General features: G+C 45.9%; 3 protein-coding genes across 6 annotated transcripts in view; 2 read left to right on the forward strand and 1 right to left on the reverse strand.

Annotated features, from left to right (window-relative positions):
- The window catches only part of LOC100648570, a 141833-nt gene that overhangs the window by 61833 nt on the left and 54627 nt on the right, over positions 1 to 25373 (reverse strand). The window lies entirely within an intron of this gene.
- Positions 94 to 2751, forward strand: LOC100648689 (opsin, blue-sensitive). Its single transcript, XM_003400337.4, has 8 exons — positions 94 to 451; positions 727 to 918; positions 1117 to 1332; positions 1420 to 1550; positions 1654 to 1826; positions 1940 to 2097; positions 2203 to 2298; positions 2382 to 2751. Exons 1-8 carry the CDS (start codon positions 390 to 392, stop codon positions 2491 to 2493), a joined length of 1140 nt encoding a protein of 379 aa, XP_003400385.1. The 5' UTR covers positions 94 to 389; the 3' UTR covers positions 2494 to 2751.
- LOC100643094 (tyrosine-protein phosphatase Lar) overlaps positions 11866 to 25373 on the forward strand; it is a 278042-nt gene continuing 264534 nt past the window's right edge. For both annotated transcript variants that reach the window (XM_048412226.1, XM_048412236.1), the window contains exon 1: positions 11866 to 12388. The gene's annotated coding sequence lies outside the window, so the exon portion shown is untranslated. The remainder of the gene's footprint in view (positions 12389 to 25373) is intronic.

Genomic DNA, 25373 nt, shown 5'->3' on the forward strand with positions numbered 1-25373 from the left:
CGTATTCGTAAATCGCAAATCGAATTAAACTCTCAAGCGGCACGCCATTCCCGATCGCGACTCGTCGTGCGTATAAAAGGAACGGATGGCGATCAACCGAGTCAAGTGAGTTGCGGGACGTATTCACAACCTCTCTGCCGCGTCTCACTTCAAGCCGCGGGTTATCACCGCTTTTTATTCTTTCCCGATATTGTCTTTCGTATCCACACACGCGTACACGCAGCTTCCGCGTTCAACGATCGATCAACAATCGGAGAAGAAGATAATATTCGTCTGTCCGTTACGCTTTTCGCTTGTGATCATCGAGCCATCGCGATCTGTGTCCGTTGCGAAAACGTCGTTAAACGAGTCCCGTGTACCGAGCGTCGAGTTGTGCGAGTCGTGCCGGGATGTTATCGCATAATGAGACTGTCGTTAACGGTCCATTGGCTTTCATCGGCGAAGAAACTGGGTGTGTACACGTAATCCCTGGACCTTCTAAATCCTTGCGAGACGATCGAAAAATACGCAACTACGTAGTACTCGTGTACTTTGTTCCATAAACGAGAAAAGTTTACCGACTCGAGTACTCGTGATCGAACAACGATCCTTCGAGACAAAGCGCTAAGACGCAGGAGGATATTTACGATATCTTCGGTCGCGCGTCGATTAATATCATCCGTCTCCCCAAGCAATCTTTACGAAAACATACGACGATTAACTATTGTTCGTTTGCTCGTCATCCAGGTATGTTCCGTCGATGCGAGAAAGATTCCTGGGATGGAACGTACCGCCGGAGCATTCGGATCTCGTGCATCCCCACTGGAGAGGATTCATAGCACCGGGAAAATATTGGCACATTGGATTCGCGCTCATCTATTCGATGCTGCTCGTAATGTCTCTCGTAGGAAATTGTTGCGTCATATGGATATTTAGCACGTAAGTTTGAAATTATTTCGGAGGGTTGGTGGTGCCCTCCCTCGAGAAACGGTGGAATGCTCGTCCGCCTGCGGATCGATCGTTGGCCGTTTCTCGAAACTATACTTTGCCCTATACCGACTACCGTCATACGTCGTCGGAATGTGGCGTCGTACCGATCGAACCGCGGATACTCGAGTTCGGCCTGTGTGTTTCCAGATCGAAACCTCTGAGGACGGCTTCCAACATGTTTATAGTCAGCTTGGCGATATTCGACATAATAATGTCCTTCGAAATGCCGATGTTAGTGATAAGCAGTTTTATGGAACGTATGATCGGCTGGGAAATCGGATGCGACGTCTATGCGGTCTTTGGTTCGATCTCTGGCATGGGACAATCCATTACGAACGCTGCCATTGCCTTTGATCGATACAGGTTACGATTATTCCGTTTGATTACGATCCGGTTACGGTCGACATAAATCCTGCGAAGATACTAAACGCGCTTTGCTTCTTTCCGCAGAACCATTTCCTGCCCGATCGATGGACGGCTCAACTCGAAACAAGCCGCGATAATCATCGCTTTCACGTGGTTCTGGGTGACACCGTTCACTGTTTTACCGCTACTAAAAGTCTGGGGTCGATTCACTACCGGTAACAAATTCACGGAAATTTAACTACCTCTCGTTCTTTTTCTTTCATTTTTTTTTTTTTTTTTTTACCCCTCTCGCGTGTTATTTCAATCGAATTATTCCAGAGGGATTGCTCACCACTTGTTCGTTCGATTTCCTCACGGAGGATCAAGACACCAAGGTCTTCGTCATGAGTATCTTCATCTGGTCCTACGTCATCCCTCTAACCTTCATCGTATACTTCTACTCTCAATTGCTCCAATCTATTCGCAATCACGAGAGAATGTTACGAGAACAGGTCGGTGTCTACAAATTTCTTTTCCCCTTCTTCTTCTTTTTCTCTCCCCTTTCTTTTTTTAATATCGTTAAACGATCCAGCTCTAACGGACTTTCTTCGTTTCTGCTCCATAGGCAAAGAAGATGAACGTAAAGTCATTAGTCTCGAATCAGGACAAGGAAAGGAGCGTGGAACTGAGAATCGCCAAAGTGGCATTTACGATATTTTTCCTATTCCTTTTAGCTTGGACACCGTATGCAACCGTGGCTATGATAGGAGCATTCGGCAATCGGTAATTTCTACGTTTCTACGCAAGCTTTTCCCCATTTTTTTTTCTTTTTTTTTTTTTTCTTTTTTTATGACGTGGTTACGATGACAAATCTAATCGTCTTTGTAGAGAGCTTTTAACGCCTATATCTACGATGTTACCCGCCTTGTTTGCCAAAACGGTATCTTGTATCGACCCGTGGATTTATGCGATCAATCATCCGAGGTAACTAATCACTCGTGATACTCTCCACGATATCGTGGACGTGAATACAAACGAAACGATTATCGCTCTCCATCTCTGTGCAGATACCGACAAGAATTGCAAAAGCGTTGCAAATGGATGGGCATTCACGAGCCGGAAACAACTCACGACTCCGCGTCTGTCCAGACCGAGAAGATTAAATCGGACGATGCATAAATCGAGGGTCTCAAACTTTCTACATTGACGCGCTTATGGGCACGATCGGTTTTTGCAGTACGGGATCGAGACACGCTAAAAACAAAACCACCACCAGCGTGATCTCGATCTTCGTATAAATACGTAGAATCTCGGATTCCACGTAATTACGTGAAATTGTAAAATTGTAAAATATTATACGATCGTAGCGATACGTGCACCGATATCAACGATCGTACTATTATTAAAGAAGCATTATTAAAGTAAATTCCACGGCAAGCTGTTTTATTGAAATTTGCCCTCCGATCCACGCTATATTTACGCCGATTAAACGTCAGATTGAAACATCTATAGCGTTTCATCGTTGGTCGAGCTTTCCTCGTGAATGCGTACGAGAGGTTGCGCGCTATAACATGCGCTGCACCGTGCGCGGTAACTTGCGCGGGTCGATCGACTTGAATTCAAAGCCATCGAAGTCAATTACGCTTATCGATGCCTTAACGCGAGTAACAAACAGTTTCGCAAGATTTCTTTTGGCGAAGAAAACGAGTAGCTCTTCGTCTAGTGGAAATAAACCGTGTTGAAAATTCTTGGAATATAATTAACTCGTTGTTCCGAAATTCTCGGCGCACTACTCGTCGAAAAAAGCGTGCGCGATGAATTTCCCTTTGATAACGAGTCTCTCGTGACACGCAAGCTTCTTTTTCTCTCATTCGGTGTGCAGAAGAGAGAAAAGAAAAACGTAGTTTCTGCCTTTTAGCGCTCTTTACGGAAAATTGAGAGGGTCTTGTTACATTCTCGTTATCCCGATCCCCTTAACACTCCTGCAACTTTTCCTCCTAAGATTCGCAGAAAGCGATGATATTTTTACGCGAGGCGCGTCCTGAAAGAAACTATTTCGTTACACAGATTCGCAAATATAACGCTACGCGAGGTATAACGTTTCTTTGGTAAAACGAGAGAAAACATCTTGATACGGCACATATTTTTCAGCAGAAATGAAAGCCGACCATACAAACCGAAAGTATATTATTGCCAGGTCTCTTAACGCGTAATTTCAATTTACGGTAATTGCATAAAAGGCCAGTAACTTCTTATTATCGATTCGTCGTTCATTTACATATCGCGTATATATTCGGTTCGATGGAAGGGTGGTGTTGCTAGAAGTCGATCAAAGTTTCCGGATACTCGCGAACGGCAGCGTATAACGAGAAACGCAAGAGGATATCGATGAAGTAACGAACGATAGTTTTTATCGTAGAAAGATTTCGGTTCATCGAGAAAGGCTAAAGACGATTACGTGGACGTGGGACAGGACGGTGAAAGTTTAGTCCCGATGGCTGCAACGTTACGAGTCGGTGGATCGTGTAGGTACGTGTAGATAGTACACTCGCGTGGCTCCCCGGACAGTAGGCGGAGTCAACGGATAGCCCGGCAGTTCAGTTAATATGCAGTTAGTACGTCATTTGTTTCTCGCCGCTGGGAGGGCTTATCGTAATCTCTAACGTCATGGCTCCCCACGATCTCTCGCGTTAGCAACGCTTGCCTCGCAGATCAACGAATTCGCGGATTCTGTGCATACAGCGCATTAAACGCGCTCACGAGGATTCGGCCGATTAGACGAAAACACTTCTCCGATATCGAAAAGTAGCGAAGAAGAAGCTGACTTACTTTCTTCCTCCCTTCTCCTCCATCCTCTCCAATTTTTATTCGGAATCGATTTACGCGGTAACTTTGCTGATTCGTCCGAGGTACAGTGTACACGCGACTCTTGCATCGATAGAATTTCCAATCAACCGAAATTCTATGGTATTCGCAGCCGTCGAAGAACCGTTCTCCCTCGTAGTCCGTGTCGCGCACGCGACTCTCGCGCAATCAAAGTTTTCCATGGATCGTTCGTCCTGCTATGGATAAGCCGAGAAAGGAACGACAAGGGCCGGAGAAAGGTACGGAGAACAGAGAAGAGAAAGGGAGAGACAAGTTGGTAAGGCGGGAAGGAGGGCAGGAAGAAAGGAAGCGAGTACAGTTTGACAGGGCGAGAGTCCTGGTTTCGAAGAAATCCTTGATTAGATGTTCCCGTCAAAGGAACCCTTCGTTTTCCGTGGATCGAAGAAAAAAAGACGGGTGGTAAGGGGCCGAGTAACGAAGACAGATAAAACGCAAGTGGGAAAAGAGCGAGCGACAGCGAGCGTGGAAGCATGGAAAGCGTGGAATCGGTTTGGGGAGCGAATTAAAAATTGTTCCAGTCGGCGAACATCGAGGAATCGAGGAAACCAGAAAAAAAAGTAGAAGGGGAGAAATAAAGAGGCGTTTTAATCGAAGAGGTCTTGGAAGGGATTGCGCCGTTCCGAGAGTAAAAAGGAACGATCCCACTCGGTTTAAGATACATCCCATCCTATTTCCTCAGGTCGTACCGGCGACGACCAGTTATGGATGTTGAAAATTCAATTACGCGGGATTTATGGCTGCCGACGCTGGGCATATTTATTGTCCTGGCATCTCGTTCTGAGGTGGCTGGCCGAGTCTTCCATTTTCGCATCGAGGGAACGTCCAGTATCAAAATATTGCCTGCAAATACGGACGCGTTCCATCGTATTCGAGGGTTACGTTCGATGCTTTCCTTTCTTTTATTTAAGCTAGTTCGATTTTAAGTATCGCCAACCACGTTTCTTTCCTTTAGCGGTTCTCGCGTCGTGCGGTTCACCCTCAAAATGGCAAAATACAGGAAACCAGTCGAACGATCGAATAAACGAGAATCCGTTTTGGAGTCGCCTACGTTGTTACACGCGTTTGGCATTAAGATAGCACAGACAATGTTTTATAGCGTTTAGGTGCCTCGCTTTACGGGGCCGTCCTTTTTAAAGCTGTCTTAATCCCCGTTAAGCACAGGGTAATAAACTCCACAGTGCTCATTAAGGTAGACTGTATAGTCTTTTTGTTCGTGGCACGAGATGTATATTAACGCGGCCAATAAATATCATCCTTATCGGCGGCGTTTCGCCACCTTGTTATCGCGTATTGATTTTCCACCACCAAAGTCGCATGGTGAAACGCGACCAGGACTTTTCGAATTTTCGAGGACCATCGGACGAATAGGCAAAGGAAAGACGAAGTCGTTAGGCGGACGATGCGTTGCCACGACCGTGGTTCATCGAAGCGACAAGCAAGATCGGCTCGTCGTGCCGAGATGGCAGAGCGAATCGCAACTTCGCGTTCCTATTCGATCGCGTATTTCATTCGATACGTCAGACAGAATTCGGCTGTAAAACTTCCGTTCGAATAGAATTTGCTTAGCCCGCGAACTCCATCTTCGACGATCTTATCGGTGCGGCGCAACGATTTATCTCTCGCGCCACAAATCTCTGATACGCTTTATCGATATCGTTGGATTCGAGCAGATGTTTGCGGTAAACGAGAAACACGTGCTCCTTAGTAACTGTGCAGTTTATGCGCCAGTGTATCGCAACGTTACGCGTTTCCCTGCTCGTTCCTGTTAATCAACCGATTCAAGACGCTATTTAGTTAAATTCGCCGTGCGTCAGGACGGAACGAAAGACGCGAAGACGAGGGAGAAGCGCGTACAGGAGGCGGGGAACGTCTGATAGCAGGGAATTACGCGAGAGAGAAGTTCGAGGGAGGAAAGAAAACGGCGAAACTAATTTCAAAGCTGTTAAGAGCATTACGAAAGTATGTCCTCGACGGGCGTAGACGAGCGTAGACGGGCGTAGTTAGGCGTGGACTGGTGTAAAAGTGTATCCGGAGACGCGGGTATTTACGGATACGTGGAATATTGGACGCGAGAACAAGTACCGCGTAGTACGGCGGAAGATAAAACGAAGGTGCAGCTTTAGCAACGAAGTCGATGAGAGAGACTGGCGTTTCGCAGCGATTAGAGATGCTCGGGTTAAATCCTTTCGAAACGGGAGGCCAGGGATTTCGAGACAAAACTGCACGCCGAGAAGAGGAAGAGAGAAGAGTAAAGGGAAAACAGGTGAACGAGTTAAATCAGAAGGACGGAGAAGAGAGAAGGAGAGACTGATTAAAGTGGAAAGAGCAAGTTGGCCCAGTGTGATGCAGCGTGGACAATAGTTGGCCGTCGCGTCGTCGAGGGGTTGGCCAGAGGAAAGGTTGGAAGAGGAGTCAGCTGAGAGAGACCGGCATGGGGGAACCTGTGAACCCTCTCCTACGGACCGAAATACTAAAGCGAGCTTAAGTGCGTTGCCATAGGGACCAGCTGGAGTCGAGGGGGCGAAAGAACAGTGGATGGGGGGATTGCCGCGAGAGAAGGTCGTGCCACGTCCCGTCTATGCCGCGTAGTTTCCGAAACGCGCTAAACCGCTCGGAAGTAGCCAACGTCGAGATTTGCTCGCTTTTCTTCGCTGGCAATTCTCGATCGTAGATGCGCGTTTACTTGGCATCCTTAGACTCGCGTGAACGGACGCATTCGACGAAAGGATGAACAGCCTGTTTCCCGCTACCGCTATTGTTCGCCACCTCTGTACTCGCTAAACGTTTCGTTCCTCTTCGCTTTGACGTTTCTCGCTTTGGCGGAACCACGACTCAACGCGATTTCGAAGAAACATCGCATCTCCGGCTCGATCGTTGTACGTACATCGCTACCAACCGAACAGGGCATAGCATTACTCGTTTTATTATTTGCAGCGCATGCTGTCGCACGTCCGTAACAATACTTCCGTAAGTCTGTAATTTGCATCTCGTTGCTGATGTATTCCGTGTCGTTCGTGTATCAGCTCGCTGGCACGGTCGTTAAACGAATTTCCTCTTTCCTTGATTCTCCTTTTCTCTTATCCGCTGCAGAACGCTGCTACAGCATTCCTTTTCTCGTCCCTGCGAACGATTCAAGAATTCCTCTCGGTAGTTGACACGGCAGTCGCGCGAGAAAAATGAAAACTTGATTATTCGCTTCACGACTTGCTCGATCATAATTGCGACTGGCTACGATCGACGCGAAACTGTTCGTGGCCTGGAATAAGAAAACTTGCTCAACGGAAAACCAAGCGTTTCAGGCCTCTCGCGAACCACGTTTTTAAAAGTTGTGTTTAAAATTTCCGATTTTACATTTACGGCCGGTGAACCCGCGTGAAACGCGTTAATGGCGCGCTATTCCACAGTCGATGGATGTACGCGCCTTTTACGATTTAACTTCTAGACCATATTAATATGCCTTCTGCGCGAAACTTATGGCAAACAAAGGTCGACGAATCGACCGAACGAACAATGAAATTTTTAGCCACGCCGTTTCTCCACCACTTTCGAGAGTCTTTCAGAGAGCTCCGCAGGAAGCAGAGAAGGGGTGAGATGTTTTCCCTCGAGTCGATACTTGCTCCCGTCGTCTTTTCTTTCAAACGTAATTCCACATTCGTCTTTTCTTCTTCGATGATCGTTTTCTACACGCGTACCTTCGCCCTCTTTTTCCGATCGTTCAGCTGTTTCGCGGTTCTTTACTCGGATCGTTGTCCCATCGAGCTCTATAAGGAGCGGAAGCTTAGACTACGTGGAAAGCGAGAAAATACCAGCGGAGGAAGAGATCATCGGACGGAAACTAGGCGAGCTCGGCCAGCTGCAATACCGCGATATACAAACTTATTGGCGAAACTCGCGAAACTTCCGCAAGGTTTCGAGAATTTCAAGATGGCGAACATCCGCATTCCGGATTAGAAGAAAGGAGGAACAAAGGTCTCTGGAAGCTGCTTTATCGGTGGAAATTTTCCTCCTCTCTGCAATCAAAAATTCGTCTTGCCTCGCAACAAAGTATCCCGTCGAATCGTTCGATGTTCCATGTTCCATGTTCGAACAACTCGCCGCAACTCGCGTTGAGTTGACTCTATCGAAGTAATCACGAGTCGTGCCCATTTCTGATTGGCGCGATAAAATTAACAGGGATTCGTTTGGCGCGCAACTCCAATTGTAAATGGCACTGGTTAATTGGGTCGACCATCTGACGATTCGATGTGAGGAAATTCGAGCTTGGTCACGATAATGAGCCGTATTAATTATAAACACGTCGCACTGCCGTTAATTACTCAAGTTGGAAGTGCGATAGCACGTTTACACTCCCAGCATCTCTTCGATCTGTACAATTCGCATTGTCGCCGAGCGAACGAACAGTTTTTAACGCGATGGCCTCGTTCGAACGACACGAACATTCGTCGTTTGTTACCTCTTTACCTCTTCGTATCTATCTGTTCCGGATCAACGTGTTCGCAAGGCACGCCTGCTAAAATTTTTACCAACCTTCTCCCCGATTAAATTTCCCCTCTTTCACCTTGCAGAGGGAGACGAGGGATATTGTAACGCCACACCTTTTCCGTTCATGGCGTGTCGATAGTTCGTTTCTCTTCTGTCGTATTTCCAGATACCAGATTATTATTTCACATTTTCTTATCTGCCTTTCTGCGTCAAATTTAACCCCCCGCCGGAAATTCACTTATTTTTACCTAAAATCGAGTCGTAAGTCTTCGTTCCTCGTTTATCGATACTTGGCTTCGATTAAAAGCTCTTTATGCCGTTAAACGTATCAGAGAAATCAATGAAATTCAAACTGTTCTTTCAAGTGGCAGCGAATTACACATTTTACGAACACTTGTAAGATCCGTGGATCAGATCGAAGCAGCAAGCGTACCGTACTACTCGGTCCATGTAAATTGTTCGTAAAAAGGGAAAGCGGAATGTGATAAATAGGATAATGTAGAGCCATCGATCGATAGAGAACGAGAAGAACGCGAAAACAAAGAAAGCTGTCGATACTCTCATTGGTTCTTGCTAAACCGAAAATCGTTAGAGAAAAGGTAAAAATAAGAGTCGACGTGGGATGTAAGCGCAAATCGTCCAGCGAATCGATTCCATTATTCGTAATAACAAGTAAACGACCGCTGTAAGCTACGCGCTTGCTAATATAGAAACGAACAAGAATAGAAAGAAAGTAAGGCGGAAATACGAATGTCGCAGGCCGAGCAGGTTACAGCTGAATAATGACTGCTGCAAGAGAAAAAGTATTAGTTCGCGAGCACGAAGCTTTCTCTGTAAAGCACGTTCTCTACATCACTCGCCTTTTGTCGATGCCATCCGCTAACGAGAAGTGATAACAAAACCATCTTGCGAAACCTCAACTATTTTTCCCGATGTAGCTCGTTCCAAGAGCAAAAGAAATTCTTCGACGAATTCGCAACGCTGTACGATCGATATTTTGGACATTTTTTTTCTTTTTTAATTTTTTCCCATTCCAAACGTGCTCGGCTACAGGTAAATTAACAGTCGGATCTCACTGACAACACTGCGACCAGATACGTATCTGTCGTGTCCGTATATTAGGTTGTCCGGAAAGTGTCTTTCCTTTACAGACGAATCTTTTACAACGACGCACCTTTATACAAACACGAAACCTAATCTGTCGAACGTTGTGATCTTTATTTCGACAGAACAAAATGGATCATACGTAATTCGATAAAACAATATAAAACGAAAAATGTTGTGAATCCATTACTTCCTTATGAAACTTTTCGGACGACCTAACATATGTTCTGTATGTTAACAACGACACATTTTCAAGACTCGTAGCAGGCAATTAGCTTTCGAACGATTTATGGCAAGCACTTGGACTACGTGTGAACAATGAAAAGCCAGACGAGATCGCGCAAACGTCTATAGATAGCTAGCGAATCGAGATCGCGTAGCTAACCGCTGTCAAAAGTTTTGATCGACGCGAGAGAGTTTAAGGTTTCAAGTTGCAGTGTTTTAACGCTGATTACGATACGGATTCGATTCAGACTCGAGTCGATTTTAGATTATTATACATTCACGATCTAGCTATCTATGATCTACTCGCAGCTATTTAAGAAAATCTGTGCAACGTTGCGCTGCTTCAAAGAATAAGAATATTATTCCTGGAAGAATCAATGGGAGAATGGGAAAACTGGGCTGCCTTCTAGTAAGACAACTACCACGAACGGCGCTGTACTCACGGAGTGCATCGAACAGAAATTACGTATTGAATGATTCGACCATGCAGTGATCTCTCTGATTAATAGAAATTTCTAACAATAGACTGACAAAGTGATTACTTCGCTGGCAAAATCGAGAATTCGTTCCGTTTATCTAGATTTCTGCGACTAACGCTCGAATCTCGTCTATCGAAAATCATTCGCTACCTTCGATAGCAACCAACGACGCGGAAAGTTTCACCGTAGAAATTGTTGCGTGTAACTGCTCGATGATCAAGACGGGAAAAATCATGGAAAATGGGCGAGCGTTGCACGCTCTTCCAAAAGAAGCGATAAAATCGCGTGAACGCGCGAAAATTAGAAACTGTTTTTTCCAACGCGGTACGTTCGGCAGTTGCACGGTCGAGACCATAAAAGTTAACGAGCTGTTGGCGAGAAATCGTTAAAAGTTAGCGTTGAAAATTCGTGAAACCGGATGCAGGGTGTCCTGCAACGGGCGTAATTAAATGTACGGACACAATTTGTTCTGATTTTGGTTGCAACGCCTTCCAGTAGGCGCCACTTTTCTCTCCTCTTCTTCGTCGTGCTGACTGTACGTCGAGGAATACGTACAGAGTACGCGCGTATCGTCTGATAAACCTAGCTAAAGTGCACTCGTATTTGAAGTGGTGAATTCGCGCGGCGAGATCACGCGAATCAGCGTCGCGTTATATTTTCCAGGATATTTTCAAGAGACGTCGTGTTTTTCAAGGATCTCGTATTTGAGGACGCGATTCCGTCCGATGATGATGTCGTCGCTCTGATCATATGGCGCATACTTGAAACGCTTTGGTTGAGATTCGCGCGTGAAAATATCGCTCGACGAGAAGCTACTAAATAACGCGATCTGCCGGCTTATTCGACGCGACGAAATTTAAATACGCGCGACCAACTTTTTTCGTTTCCATTTTTGTCCCCGTTTCTTTGACTCGTTCTCTTAAAAGGCAAAAAAAAAAAAAAAAAAAATAGAAACAAAAATAGATATAAAAAGAAAAAAAAATGAATGGCAGTGTACCGGTCGCGCAAAAACCGATTCGATTATTCCGCGATAGGAAACTGACGTGGATATATAAAGAGAAATAGAAAACGAGAAGGAAAAATGCAAGTGGCGATATTTACAAAGAGTTACGAGACAAGCGATACGGTTTTCCACATTTCCATGGTTTCCCCGTTCGAAATCGAGTTAGAGCAGCGAAAGGACTCGGAGGGCCTTCGATAGCCCAACGACTTCTTCGATGGGATTTTGATTCCGCGAGAATTTTCTTGACCACCCTTTATAGGTGCGACACAGGCCAACTATGTGCCGCAGCACCTACACAGACGAGGATAAGCGAGGAAAGCCAGAGCATGCGCTCGGGTATCGCAAATGTACGAGCTTCGGTTCTCGCTTTAGTCGAACCCCGGTAACGGTAGGGGTAGAACGCGCTCGGACGACTATTCGACAACGTGCTCGCCACAGGACAAGGGGTATTTTGTCGATGAAAAACGAAACCGAGTATCTACCACTTCGACGTGATTCTCAGATTTGAACGTAATGTCGCGGACTCGTAAGAGTTTCCATTCCAATTAGTTTCTAGCTATTGGCAAAGCAGGTCGTCCGCAAGTCCGACGAAACGCGAGGGATATAGCGCGAAGAAAAGGACAAAACGGTTTTGCAAATGCATTCGCGCCGATCATCTAGAGGCAAGTTCTTCTGGTAATTGCGACATCGGTGCCAGTGGCGATATCTATACCGGTGATAGTGATAGTGGTGAAAGTGGTGTTGGTGCTGGTGGTAGTGATATTAGTGTCAGTGATATTGACGACGGTAGTGGCGGCACGTGAACCTTTGGCGAACACGTTACAAAGATGCGGTAAATTTTTCCACTGCCCTTCGAGCACGCCGAACCTCCCCGAACGTCGACTATCCTAAACAGGTGAGAGAACAAATATTCTGCGTGTTAATGTACGAGCCGTACGGATGTACGATGTCGAAGCAGGTAACTGGATTTTTAAAATGTTCGAAACTTTGCTGCCAAAGCATTTTTTAAATATAAAGTTACGCGTAACGAATAATTTCATCGATTCTCTCTATCTTTTCGCTTCCTGGCGTTGATCGATTTGACGAATAAACGGTCCGTATCTTGCGCGTTATCTTAGGGTTGTTTCGCGGAGCCAGCGTCATACGCTAGATTATAGAGCAAAAAGTGTACTGTGTACGAAATTTGTCGAATGTTAATGTACGATCAGGGCTGTAAAAGAGAAACGAAGTCGATAAACACGGTAATACGAAGCAACTACACGTCCGTTTAGGGAGCAATGGTACGACCACGCGTAGAATCGTTGCAACTCGTTAACGAGTCCAAGAACTCTTAACAACGTTACGTCGTTTCATCGCAAACTTCAGAATATACAGGATGAATTTTCGATTCGCGTTCCCGCCGACTTCGAAATAATCGACTTTCAATGAAAATTTGCAAATCGAACAGGATAGGCGCGTGTAGCTTTAGAACGTTTTTCCATGCTGGAAGAAAACAAGAGTTCGCTGCACAGATTCTAGGTTGGCAATTAACCAGCATGAAACGATAGATATCGCTTGTGTTTGGACTATACATATTGCCGATAGTTTTCGCTTTCCGGAGAAATTTAATAGAATTTTAAATTGAGATGATATTCATACGTGATCCACGTTAATCGTTCAAAGGGGAAATCGGATTTACGATTACGATACGCATGAAGATCATAGGGAAGATATACGCGATAAATACGTCTTTGTTGATTTTTTTCCACAGCTGCCATAATTATATTGGCAAATTTTAGAGGCAATCCGAGGTTACAAGGCATTTACCGCACGCATAAATGTATTCTGTAGGAAATTAGTATACAGCACGAACGGCAATTTTAAGCATATAATAACGTGTGATTAGTAAGTAAGAAATGTTTTAATACTTTCGATATTTTGTTGTTGTTGTTGTTGTTATTGTTGTTATGACAAGCGATATTTTTAATACACATTTTTGACTTCAATATCAAATAAAAAATTCATTACGGTATTTGGTAACGTAAGATCGATCGATAAAGTATTTCATCTCGAAATTGCTTTCCTATAAAGTATAGAAAATGAAACATCGTATTCCTCTCCTGTAGTCTGCACATGACAAATATTGATTAAAGGTGATGATTGCGAATTTAGGATTTCTACGTTCGTTCGACGTTTCGGATCGAAAGCTTGTCATCGAAGATGCTTCGATCGATCACGTAGGACGAGCTTCTGTGACTTTTCGGTATTCGGTATTCAGTTCCAGCACGAGATAAGTAAAGGGCCGATGTTAATTACCAACGAGCGCTTCGATTTCCCCGATGTGCGAGTATCGTTTCGAATGAGATATTCCCCGGTTACCTTCGGCTTATTTAGCTTCTAGGCTTTCAGGCCAGTTCCTCGGAGATTTTCCAAACGTTTGGTTTTTTAACGTCAAAGCGTGAAACCGATATTAACGCCGACCGAACCGTTCAATTTGGAGATGGCAATTTTGCCGATTCGACGATATACTCGTTTGAAAGTAAGCGAACTAACGATTCGACGATTACGTAAGAACGATTTAATAAGATTTCTCAAGGTTTTAGAATTTTTGTCTCTTATTCGTTCACCTATTCGACGAAATACATTTGTCAAAGTAATCAAACGATATGAAAATCTCTGTTGAAGCATTTTCTTTTTGCAAAATATTTTCCACCTTTTTCGGAAGCTCTGCAAACTTTTTTGACTTTTCAATCTTTCCATCCCTTCCATCTACGCTTTCCTCGGTTGTTTGCTACATCATTTTTTAAATATATATTTTTTTCTCTATATACATCGAACTTGGAGTAATTTCTCAATCTAAATAGCTTCTTCAAGCTCTTGTATATCGAAGATCTGACTGTCTTCCTAGGATTATGCTTAATATAATGCTGTATTATTGATCGTACATCGAAATCGAGATTTTAAGGTATTTTTGAGATAACAAAGCTTTGAAGAGCTACTTAACCTACATTGATGAAAAACTTGGGAAATAATTTTATGTTAAAGCACGGAAAATAGGAGCAGAGATTTTGCTAGAGCTGATTTTAGAAGAAATTAGAACCATCGACGGAATATTTCATGCGAACAGTGCAAATTGGAAAAAGTTCAGTTGGCTCGTTTAAGGGTATTTTTTCAATTTGTTGAAAGAAACGATAGAAAGAGAGAAATAGACGAAAAGAGATTTCAATTATTGAAAAAGAATTAACACGATTAGTTCTCTGAATAATTTTGGTATTGACGTTCCAATCGTGAAAAATCCAATAGAAATCCTATCGAGAGAATCGCGAGGACTTGAGACCCTTAGATTAGCAATTGCTAGACACTCTAATCTCTCCTCTAAGACGTCTCTTATACTCTCTTATACGGTCTTCTTCGTGCAGTTACTTAACAACGATGGATGTAAAAACTTTCCATATAAAGCTTTCCACATTTTCTCTTTAGGCTGATAAGCTTCTGTATTATAGCCGTGTTAGAGTAGGTTTTTCCGTGCAATTGAAAATAATTAATATCGTATGATCAACGATTAACGATTTTAATTTAACATGTATCAATAATCGCCTCGTATTCGTTATACGAAGTAATTTCCTTTCGGATCAATTTATTAACTCGTAACAAAGTATTTTATCAGCGACAAATAATTATACACGAGATTATCAGTTAAGAATTTCCTCTTAACGATCATAGCTTATTGCAAGGCCATAACTAATTAAATCGATAATTTTCATAATTTTTTAGTATCTCTAAAGAGAAATTTCCATTAGATTCGTAGAATATTTACGAAATATTTCGAGAGCGAGTTTTATCTCAGGTTTCGTTTAATACGTTCTAACGTAATATCCGCGCGTTCGATGTTCCTAACTTTCGGCAACATTAATCTCATCGGCGATAACCTACGTAATGATTACGGGAACAACGAGCATATTCAACTGTACGAGAAATTGTTCCTGGCAACGGCCACTTCGCTCGATCGGTTGTATAATTGTCCACTCGGTATTCTTTCTTTGGCTTTTTTCCCGCCGAAGGAATTCAGCGATAACGAGTTCGATATCAAACAGTTGGATTGGATCAAAAGCGAGAGAAATGAAATTTCATCGAGGCGCGTTCGAACAGCAAGGACGATAACAAGGGGCTGATATTAATCTCATCGACGAGATGCCGAGGATGATTATGGCAGTGGATCGACTTGGTCGGTGTGTTCCTCGGGCATGGCTGGGCAACGCTGGTTCATGTTGAACCACGATGGACCGTGGAGGGTAACTGCTGGAAACGTTTTGTATCGCCGGAGGGAGAGATCGAGAGAGACAGAGAGAGAGAGAGAGAGAGAGAAAGAGAGAGAGAGAGCGTACACCGAAGAGCATGCGAACGAAGGGGAGAGACAAGCAAGAGAGCAAGCACACGACTACTCGTATGTCGAGGCGCGTGTGTTAGGCGCGCGAAACCAGGTTGGTCGTTGGTAGTAGGCGACAGCAAACAGTTTCAGGAATGCGTGGCGTGTGTTTCGAGCGCGCTGATATGATTTAGGAATCGCTTCCTACGGTCCCGACTATCCAGCGGTTTGGTCGGTCTAGCTATGGCACCAGCGTTGCGGGATTTGCGTGCATCGCCGCTAAATGTTTCGCTCCTCTGAAACGCTGCTCCGATGCCACTGGCCAAGATTTACCGAGCTTACGTGACCTTTCGGCCGCGAAATTAGGCCGATTCATCATAGGCTAGCTGAATGCTTACGCAAGGATGCCGCCAACCTCTATTCATCGTCCTCTGATCGACGATACACGCCGTTCGCGTCTCACGCCGCTACCATCCGAACCCTCTGCCGAGTACCGATCGATCGATCCCTCCTGCCGAATATCGATTACGCGATTCCTCCTATCCAACATCGACGATGTTCGACGATGCTCGAAATCGCTTTACTGCTCCGGTTCCTAGGAATTCCTACTTAGCTCGCTCGGATCTTTCCGCGATATATATTAGCTTCGCAGCAATTCCGACGCCGCGGGCGTGTTTAAATTATAAATATGCAAGGGTCGAGAGCTAGCCCCGTCTTTCGTAAATGGCTCAGGCTAATTACGTAACATAAACGCAAGTGCACTCGTATAATTGCGCGCTCGGATCTGGCATGCCTTGATAATTCGACGCCGTTTCCCTATTTTTCGCCTCTCGTCCAACTTTTTACTCGAACCAGAAGATTTTTAAACGATAATTATATTACGACAGGTTGTCTGTCGGCGTCCGAATCGTACGCGCGTCGCTAGTCAGTTTCGTTCGCTGCTGAGAACGCTCGTCGATCGAAGGCAAACCAAGATCATGCTTGAACGCATTCGAATTAAACGTACATAGAACGAAAGTTTGGCAATTTGGTTAATTCGTTGCTTTTAATACCGTAGATCGTTGCACACTACGAGCAGCGAGTTGGGTCACAATAAGGGTGGTGATCGCACGGAGAACCGTGTCGGCCAGGTCGCTCGATATTGGTGAACACGGGACGATATTCGAGCGAACAAGCCTGGTTTTGCTGCATTAATTTTATTATCAATGTTTCCCGTTAAACTTTTGTAATTCTCCTGTAATCGCTGTACCGCTTGTTGCGTGGCTCGTTTCGCTCCGTGCTTTACGTCGTTTCGATCACGGTAGTCCATCGTAGCCAAACAATGTTACGGAAATTTTCCAAATACGATTCGTTTTATCGCGAGACAGAATTCCCTCGTACAGGTGAACTTTTATCGCGTTATTCATATCGATAACGAAGTAATCGACGATCGATTCGTTCGAGCGAAGGTGATTCCTTATCTTCTCCAAACGTAAAATCAATCGATCGTTCGTTCTCGTGCTGGGTGAACTTCGGTCCTTTGAGTAGATTCACGAACGGTACACGCTCTACCGGTGACGAGCGTCGCTTCTTGCTTTCGTTTTCCTTTCGCCAGATGCACCGATACCGTGAAATCTCCTTTACCTGTGCATTTCGCGCTTCCCTCATTTTCTGTCCTGCCCTCTCGGATCGGCACGAAACTCCGGTCCTCTTCCGCTTCTCCTTTGCTCTTTGCTCTTTACTCTTCGACCTTTGCCGCTTTAACGCTCGGTGAATTTTTCACCGTGCAGCTGGTGGCTGGTCGAGTACGAGTTGGTCGGATTCTCTCTCCGGGGATACGCGAACAGCCTGCAGGCTTTGCACAGTCTCGAGTCTCGTTTCTTCGGCTTTCGAGAACGCTCTCTTCTCCGCCGCGAAAACTTCTGATCGCTACTCTTTTCTTCCCCGGTCGATCCGATGCCACCGTTTACAGCGATATCACGATGCACAAACTTTTGCTTTCCATAATTTTATCAAAAACGTGCAGCTCGACACTTTGATCGTTTGGAGGAAATTCCAGTTTTGCGTTAATCTAGTAGCAAGCAGAAAATCCTTAAGAGCGTGACAATTTCGACCCCGTTCGTGATTTTATTTCCGTCACGTTCGCCACTAGCACCGCCTTTGCTCGAACGCGGATTCCCGATGTTTCACAGAGCTGACGTGGATCGACTTGAAATCGAACCGATGTATCGTGAAAACAGCCTCGACGCTTTCAACGATCAAGCTTCGCGCGTATACACCGTCGTCGTTTATATCCGAATTCATTCGACGAATTCGCGGATTTTATCGAAGCGTGCGAATTAACGACGGCGGATCGGCGATTCTCGTTACGAGTAATAACTCAAACTAACGAAGAATTAATAATTACAAGTAACATCCATCTTTTACGAGTATCAACTTTCATGTCGAATAATTAGAGCGATGTAAAACCAAGTACGAAAGTCATTTTATAGGGAGAGTTCGTTCGTTCGTTCGTTCGTCTTTCCTCGATATTCGATTTCCACGTTTTCGCTATGAAGAACGTAAGCAGAACTAAGTTCGCGGCACGGTAGAATTTATGGAGAAGGATGTTTAAGCAGTCGTCGTAAGTAGTAAATATTTGAACGATACTCCTGTCAAATTGCTGAATTTCTGCTACCCTTTATGCCTAATTATATCATATTTTCCCTTCGTGATAGGTATTCGTTTAGCTTCGTTTATTTTATCCTGCTATTTTTCGCTTTTATTTCCAAACCGAAACGTCGATCAGTTTTTCCAAATGAAATTCCGACCTGACCCTTGTTCGTTCGAGTCGATTTCAAGGTACATGAACATCGTCGTTCAATAAACGTGGGTGTTAGTAAACATGGGAAACCTACAAACTGGTTCTCCGCTAGGAACTCCTACGACGTTAGTGTCCACGTATGAATATGTAATAGCTGGAAACACGGTGTACAGAGGCACGCGAGTCCTCGCCCTTGTACGTCGTTTTCTCTTAAATCGTGGTGCGAGCACGTAAGCCGAAACAAACATGTCGCGCGTTTCGTTGCTAAACGCGAGAAGAAATAACCACCTACCTCTGCCGTTTGCTAGACAGAGAAAAGAGCACATAAACTGGAAAATATGGCTCCTCTGTTTTTCTAAAAGCAAATACCTTCGGATTAATATTTCTTTCTCGTTGGTTAGCAGCGGCACAGCAGCTTTCGCGTGTACGACGTTAGGGTTTGTTCGGAGCATAGATCGAGACAAAGAACCGTGTAAGCAAAGAACGGAAACGGGTGAGGAAAGTGGTTGCCGCGAAGTAGGGTGATGGAGTGTACGCGAGATCGAGTGCAAGGGACACGAGAGTCGAGCAAGAGAAGCGGAAGGACCATACGGATGGACGAATAAATATAGACGGATAGGTAGACGGATGGGGCAAAGGCAGAGAAACGGGAAAGAAAGCGTGTGCGAGGAAGGAGAGTAGGCAGGGTGGAAAGAAGACCGACAGAGACTCTCGACCCTCCTTTGCGGTCCTTCGCGTACGATGCACCAGTCAGGCCACTATTGTTTGAGTCATCACAATGGTGGAACAAAACCTCAACCGGAGGATCGAACTGCACTCGAAAGCCCAACTCCCCGCCGCTGTCGGTCTTTTCCCTCGGCGAATCAGCCCCACTAGCGAACCCGTTCACCGTACGGTCCACGAAGAGCAACGAAGCTACCCCTTCGGAAGCGGCTGTGCGGCGCTGCTCGCCGCGCGTCTCCTACTTTCCCTCCGTTTCGTTCGCTGGCACTCGCGCCTATTCGCGACAGAAGCTATCGCTTTTCGAATGACAACAACCAGCGAGAACAAAGGGGAAAGGTTGACGGTGCAAGATGAATCCATTGTACCGCTGCATGCACCGCTGCCGCTTTGGTGTGTCGATGGTTTTCGACTCGCCAACCGTGCAACGTCTTTTCTACTTTTCGCCTCGTCGTCTGGCCGAATGAACCGCCCGCGGCCTACCTGCGCCTTCCTTTTTCAACTAGTCATCCGTGTTCGTCGATTCTTTTATTCCGAAAGATGAGCTTTTTAACGCACGCGCCAACAACGACGAATCGCCTTTGCTCGAACGCGGATTCGGATAAAACCCCTGCATCGTACAACGTCGCTCTATGCCAGAACGTGCACGACAAACGTAGTTTGATGGCAAGTTGAAACAATTCGAGTTCTCGGAGTCGAACATCGAACGATTTCGGAGAACCACGGTTTTGCGGTATCTCCTGCTGGATTCCTGAAACCGATACGATTCCGAGATTACGCTGCTGTATACTCCGAAAGCCACTTGCACTTGACTGATAGCGAACCGAGTTCTCGCGGTTTTAAGGCTTCGTTCCGAACCAGGTAGAGGGGAAACCCCTCTCCACTCTGTCAATACTCAGCAGCCATAATCCCTCGAATAAAGTTATCACTCGGAAGGAATTCGGATTTAAGTACGACTCTGCGATTCCATTTATCTCCTCCTCGACAAAGCACTCGTGATCTCGATTCCGTATTTGACCATCTTTCGAAGAAACGCCGAGAAATTTATTACAGTTGTTGCACGATCTAACAGCGTGTAAGATTCAACGTTATCGTTTGGAAACGTAAGCGAAACGCAGCAGCCAATTCAACGTGCAATTATCGATGTATTCGTTGTTTACCGTCGATTCGGACGGTTAGTCGAGAAACGTTAGTTGGTAGAGATGTGCAAATCTCTTCGAGCCGGAACGATCGGTCAGTGACGATCGATCACGAGCCGTAAGAACGCGAACGTAGAAAATCGCGGTAAAGGGTTGTGCGAAAGAGGCGAAGAGAAGGGAAGATGATGATAAAATAGAATCGTCGGTCAAGTTTCGGCGAAAACATGTCGGCTCCGAGTTCGAATCTCCTCGTAAATCTCTAGAGTGCTCCGACGAGAAAGAATATTTTTTCGAGAGTGCCGCTTCCATTGGCACTCGAGAGAACGCTTATCCAGCCGTAGGAAACGCTCGAGCGCTGCTTCGCCCGCTTTCGTGGCAAGGCTCGCAACTGAACGATGATTGGATTAGTCAACGTCGTTTCTCAGAATTTCAACGAAGACGACTGCAACAACTATATGGAGTTTCGTGAAAATCTTCCATAGGAGAAAAGAACTCGCCGAATCTTCGGAGAGATTGGTCGATTCGATGATCTGTAAAGATGATTCGGCGCGACGCAGCCACGCGAAACTGTTTGAAAATATTCAACGGAATAAATTCCCGAATAGGATAATCAGATGGTTGGCAATTCGTAGAATTCGCTTGAAACATATCCGTTGTTTTATTGGCAAACTGGCGGATATGGTACGCGAGGATATTCGCGCGTGTTATGCGAGCTTAATACCGGTATCTGGCAATTTGTAACTGGAAAAATATTAGTTCGGAGTTAGAAATTCGCGTGGGAAAGATTCGTTTCGTCGAGATTCGATCTTATCGGGATGATAAATTGGCAAGGACGGTAAGTAGGAAGATGAAGGAGAATGCTGCGAGGGCATGCAGACGTATACCGCATCGTTGATCGAACTACATGCGCGTAAAAAACCATTTCTATTGTCACGGGAGAGGTTGATTTTACGGGATAACGACCGTAGCTATTGCGGTCCACGATGTTTTACTCGGTCGCCTAAAGTGACTTCGTAAATCACTAGGGAGCGAGTTGTGCTCCTCGGTCATTATACCAAATTTACGCGTTCTATACAAGCTCTGCGGAGTTCGGGTTGCACGAATCGTTGGAAATTCTGCCGGTTCGCCCACCTCCGTCCTTCTCTTTAATCGAAACAAAAACTCGCTCGCGGCAGATATTGGTTTCGAACGTTGCGCACCGACCGGACTCTCGATGACGCAGAGATATCGCGAAAGTTTCGAGCTAGCCCCGATTAATTCGAGCGATTATACGGCGTTAAATCGCAATGCACCGTATAATACCGACCGCTCCACTCGCGCTATAATACGTTAAGTCTGGCCAACGAGTTCGACGGTGCGAACGAACACGTTTGCCACGCGTACCAAATGTCACCGAGAACGCCGCTGTTGAAATCCTGCAACATTGTACCGATGATTCTCGTTTTCGCCTCTCTCGTCCTCTCTCATCCTCTCTCATCTTTCCTCTGTCGCCGTTTCTCTCTCTGCTCCTCTGTCCGCGAACAGAGTCCAGTCGAGTGCCGTGTGTACAGTTAACGCTATTTTCCAACAGCGTTTTCATTCCTACTCTTTCTCCGTTCATCGGGATACTCGGGGCCGCGATACGAAACAACGTTTCAGATGCAACGCGAAAAATCGTTTTCGATGGAGATTCGAACACACAGCCGGCAAAAAACGATAAATTAATGGAGCGCCGATTGGCTCGCGCAAGGGCGCAAGCCAAGAGGCAGCCTTAATTATATTATAAATTTAACGACCAAGTTGCGCGACGTGATACGAGACGAGCCACCGCGACAAGGAATGGCGCATCTTAGGGAAAAACTGCTGGAATATTATTATACTGCATCATAGTCACTGGCAAGGCGCAGAGAAAAATGTTTTGCATCTGCAGCTGACTAGGGTATGATATAAGTAATGGTTGCGCAAATTTCCTTTGGGGCAATGCGTTGCTATCGCGCTTCCCACCGCGCGCCCAGTGACATGCGGCTTTCTTATCAGGTGAAACCGCTGTTTCTCCCTCTGTGCCACAAACCGACGATCATATCGAAAGAGCATAACGGCCAAGGCCAACGACCGTTAATAGCCACGGAACGAAATCGCCGTCCTTCCAATTATTTCTCCCCGTCTCTGTCTTTAGCGGCGATATTATTTAATAAAAATGGCAAGCGTAACGGTAAAGCACTGGCAGGTAGCCAAGAAGAATCAGCCCCGTGCATTCTACTGGAAGATAACGCGATCGCAATTAGAGTGAAACGCGATAAACGGAAGCTCGGTGAGAATGTGCATTTCGGACGCAAGTGGCGAGCAAGAGCAGCACCAATTCCTGGGAATTCTTTGCAACGCGTGCAAATCGTCCTTGGACCGTGCGAAACACCGGTGTACGCGTTATTCAAAATCTTGCTCCGTCGTCCCACGGTAGAATGGGTTGCGGGATAACGCGTGCAGGCCCGGACAAAGATTCGCAGAAGCAGCAGCGGCGTTCCCACTCGTCGAGGGTAAAGTCCGCTCCATTACCATCCTCTAAATCACGCCGGTAACGTTTTTGGGACGGTCGTAACTTCGGGCTCCGATGTTTTTGGCCTCATTAGTAGCCGTCTCTCGGCTTGATGTGGTACACGGAAAAGGGTCCTGAGAGGGCAAGAGAGAAGCCTCGGAGGGAGGCGGTAAGAGGAGCGAGAAGAGGTCGAGAAGAGAAGTCGTTGCCGCGAGAGACGGAGAAGGGAGACGGGGTGGCGAAACGCCGCCGGAGCAAAGGAGAACGCGGAGGAGGTGTACGAGGCTTGGCTGTAGCAGAGGATACCGACAGTGGCTGCGATTAATATTCCCCGGTTCTAGCAGGAGTTCCGTCGTATCTACGTCGTACGGCAACCTTCTCTGCCGTACGTTTGCACTTTGAGTCGTAGCCGCAATCCCCTGGCTTTCCAGTCACCGCTGGCCCTTTCGAGATCCGCATTACGCTCGATAGCGTCTCCTGCTCTTCGCTTGGAACAAAGAGAAACGACAAACGATAAGTCTCCTGCCATTCCAACGCTGCCACTGTACTCCTTTCTACGTATTCCCCGTCATCTTTTTCGCCTATATCTACCGTTTTCCCGCGAAATCTCACAATTACGGCACGACCACCATCGACCGACTACTCTGATATCCCAACGTTCTGTTATCCCAGCGGAATATTTACATTTACCGGTAATCGTTGTGCATACGCGTGACGTGCTTCTTGTTAAAATACGATTACAACGACATAGTAAATTGTAACAGTTACGCGTCTACCTGTCTTAAATAATATACCAACACACGCGCTATTGTCTATTTTATCATTCATCGCTATGATTTAGATTTCCACGACGAATTATTTACAGAAAGGAGCGCCAGTTTGAGAAATCTACGACCGAGCGACTCTTGAGGTTACACGAACGACGTTGCATCGACATGAAAAATGCCGAAAGACCGAAATAAAAGACGCAAACGCTTCATATTCCGTCGCTGTAATAGCAACGATTCAACGCTACTCTCTTCGAGCAAGAGGAAAATGTTGGCTGAAATTTTCTCGAGCAAGTACTGGAGAAACGTGAGTGTATACGTGTGGCGTTAAAGAGAACGAGAAAGGCCGAGCACGAAGAGCGGGGTGCAAGTGGGACTAGACTTTACGGTGCTAGAATCATCAAAGGGAAAGAACCGATACGGAACGTGGAAAAAAAATGAGACGCGGTTGGTGGTCGAAACGTCAAAAGGGGCTTAATTCGATCGAGTGAACCGGTTCTCGCGTGTATCGGTATGTCGAGCCTATCGAATCCAGCGCCAAAGGGTTACGCGGGTGTAAAAGGGACGTGGGATGAAGTCGGACAAGATTGTGGAGAATGCGCGAGAGTAGCAGGGATTAACCAACGGCGAGAGGGGATAGATATCTAGCGTGTATTCCATAGATTCGAGTGGGCCGTACGGCACGGCGCACCCATTTTCCGATAGCTAATTACCGTGGATATGCAAGCGCATCCGTTGCAAACGCGTGCGCTATCGCGTATACGCGCGATACGCTTATCCACGATGGTTCGATACGCGCCACGAACGACCAACGTTCGGTGAACGCTGCGCCAAAAAGTCTCCAAGGTACACGATCGAGACGAATTAGGAAGAAAGAAATGACTTTTGCGCTGCGCCACGTCACATCCCGCTGCATCGCGTTGCATCGTGCAGAGGAACGCTTTCAGAAAGCGTCGCACGGATAGCTTCGCTCCGCTCGATGACTACGTAGCTCTACCTAATTTAATGACAACGCGGCGGTAGCGCGGTAGTTCCCCGATGACGCTGTAAGACGCGAATTAACAGGAATTTGGCGCGATAAAGCGTAGACGCAATTGCAGAGCGACTCGCTTTAACCTCAAAGCGATCGCACCGGTTATAAGTAATTAAAGTCGATAGCGTTATCTACGCGTTATCCCGAGCGTTCCGAGAGAATTTCCAATACGATCGTTCGGTAGACCGCGGCGTTATTATCAGCGAAATAGTTACGACATTTGATGTCTGAACTCCTATTCGTACGCTTGGTCGTAAAAGAGACGAAACTGCATTTGGTAAGCGTGGGAGTAAGAATTTAATTACGTCTGATGGTGGATGTTGTGTTAAATTCGATTAAAAATATCTTACCGTGTTCATTGCGTGAACAACACGTTTCGTAACTAGAGGGGCGGCGAACTGCGAATCGATAGACGCGTCAATTTGAAACCAGTTTCCAAAATGATCGACACGTGGAGGGTCGCTGGAGGCATCGAAATGCCACGATTGTGAACGGCGCTTAAGCCGACGCGTTATCGACACGCTTGGGAATTGGAGCTGCTAGGACAGCTGCTGCTAAAGTATGCATGAACAGGGACTGTTT

Source organism: Bombus terrestris, chromosome 14 (genome assembly GCF_910591885.1).
Source record: "Bombus terrestris chromosome 14, iyBomTerr1.2, whole genome shotgun sequence".
Taxonomy (NCBI): domain Eukaryota; kingdom Metazoa; phylum Arthropoda; class Insecta; order Hymenoptera; family Apidae; genus Bombus; species Bombus terrestris.

What these genes read in the sequence shown, in the direction of transcription:
- LOC100648689 (XM_003400337.4), top strand. Translation starts at nt 390, where the DNA reads ATGTTATCGCATAATGAGACTGTCGTTAACGGTCCATTGGCTTTCATC. An exon ending in AGAGAATGTTACGAGAACAG is followed by an intron (nt 1,827 to 1,939) that starts GTCGGTGTCTAC and finishes TCTGCTCCATAG; the next exon opens with GCAAAGAAGATGAACGTAAA. An exon ending in TATGCGATCAATCATCCGAG is followed by an intron (nt 2,299 to 2,381) that starts GTAACTAATCAC and finishes ATCTCTGTGCAG; the next exon opens with ATACCGACAAGAATTGCAAA.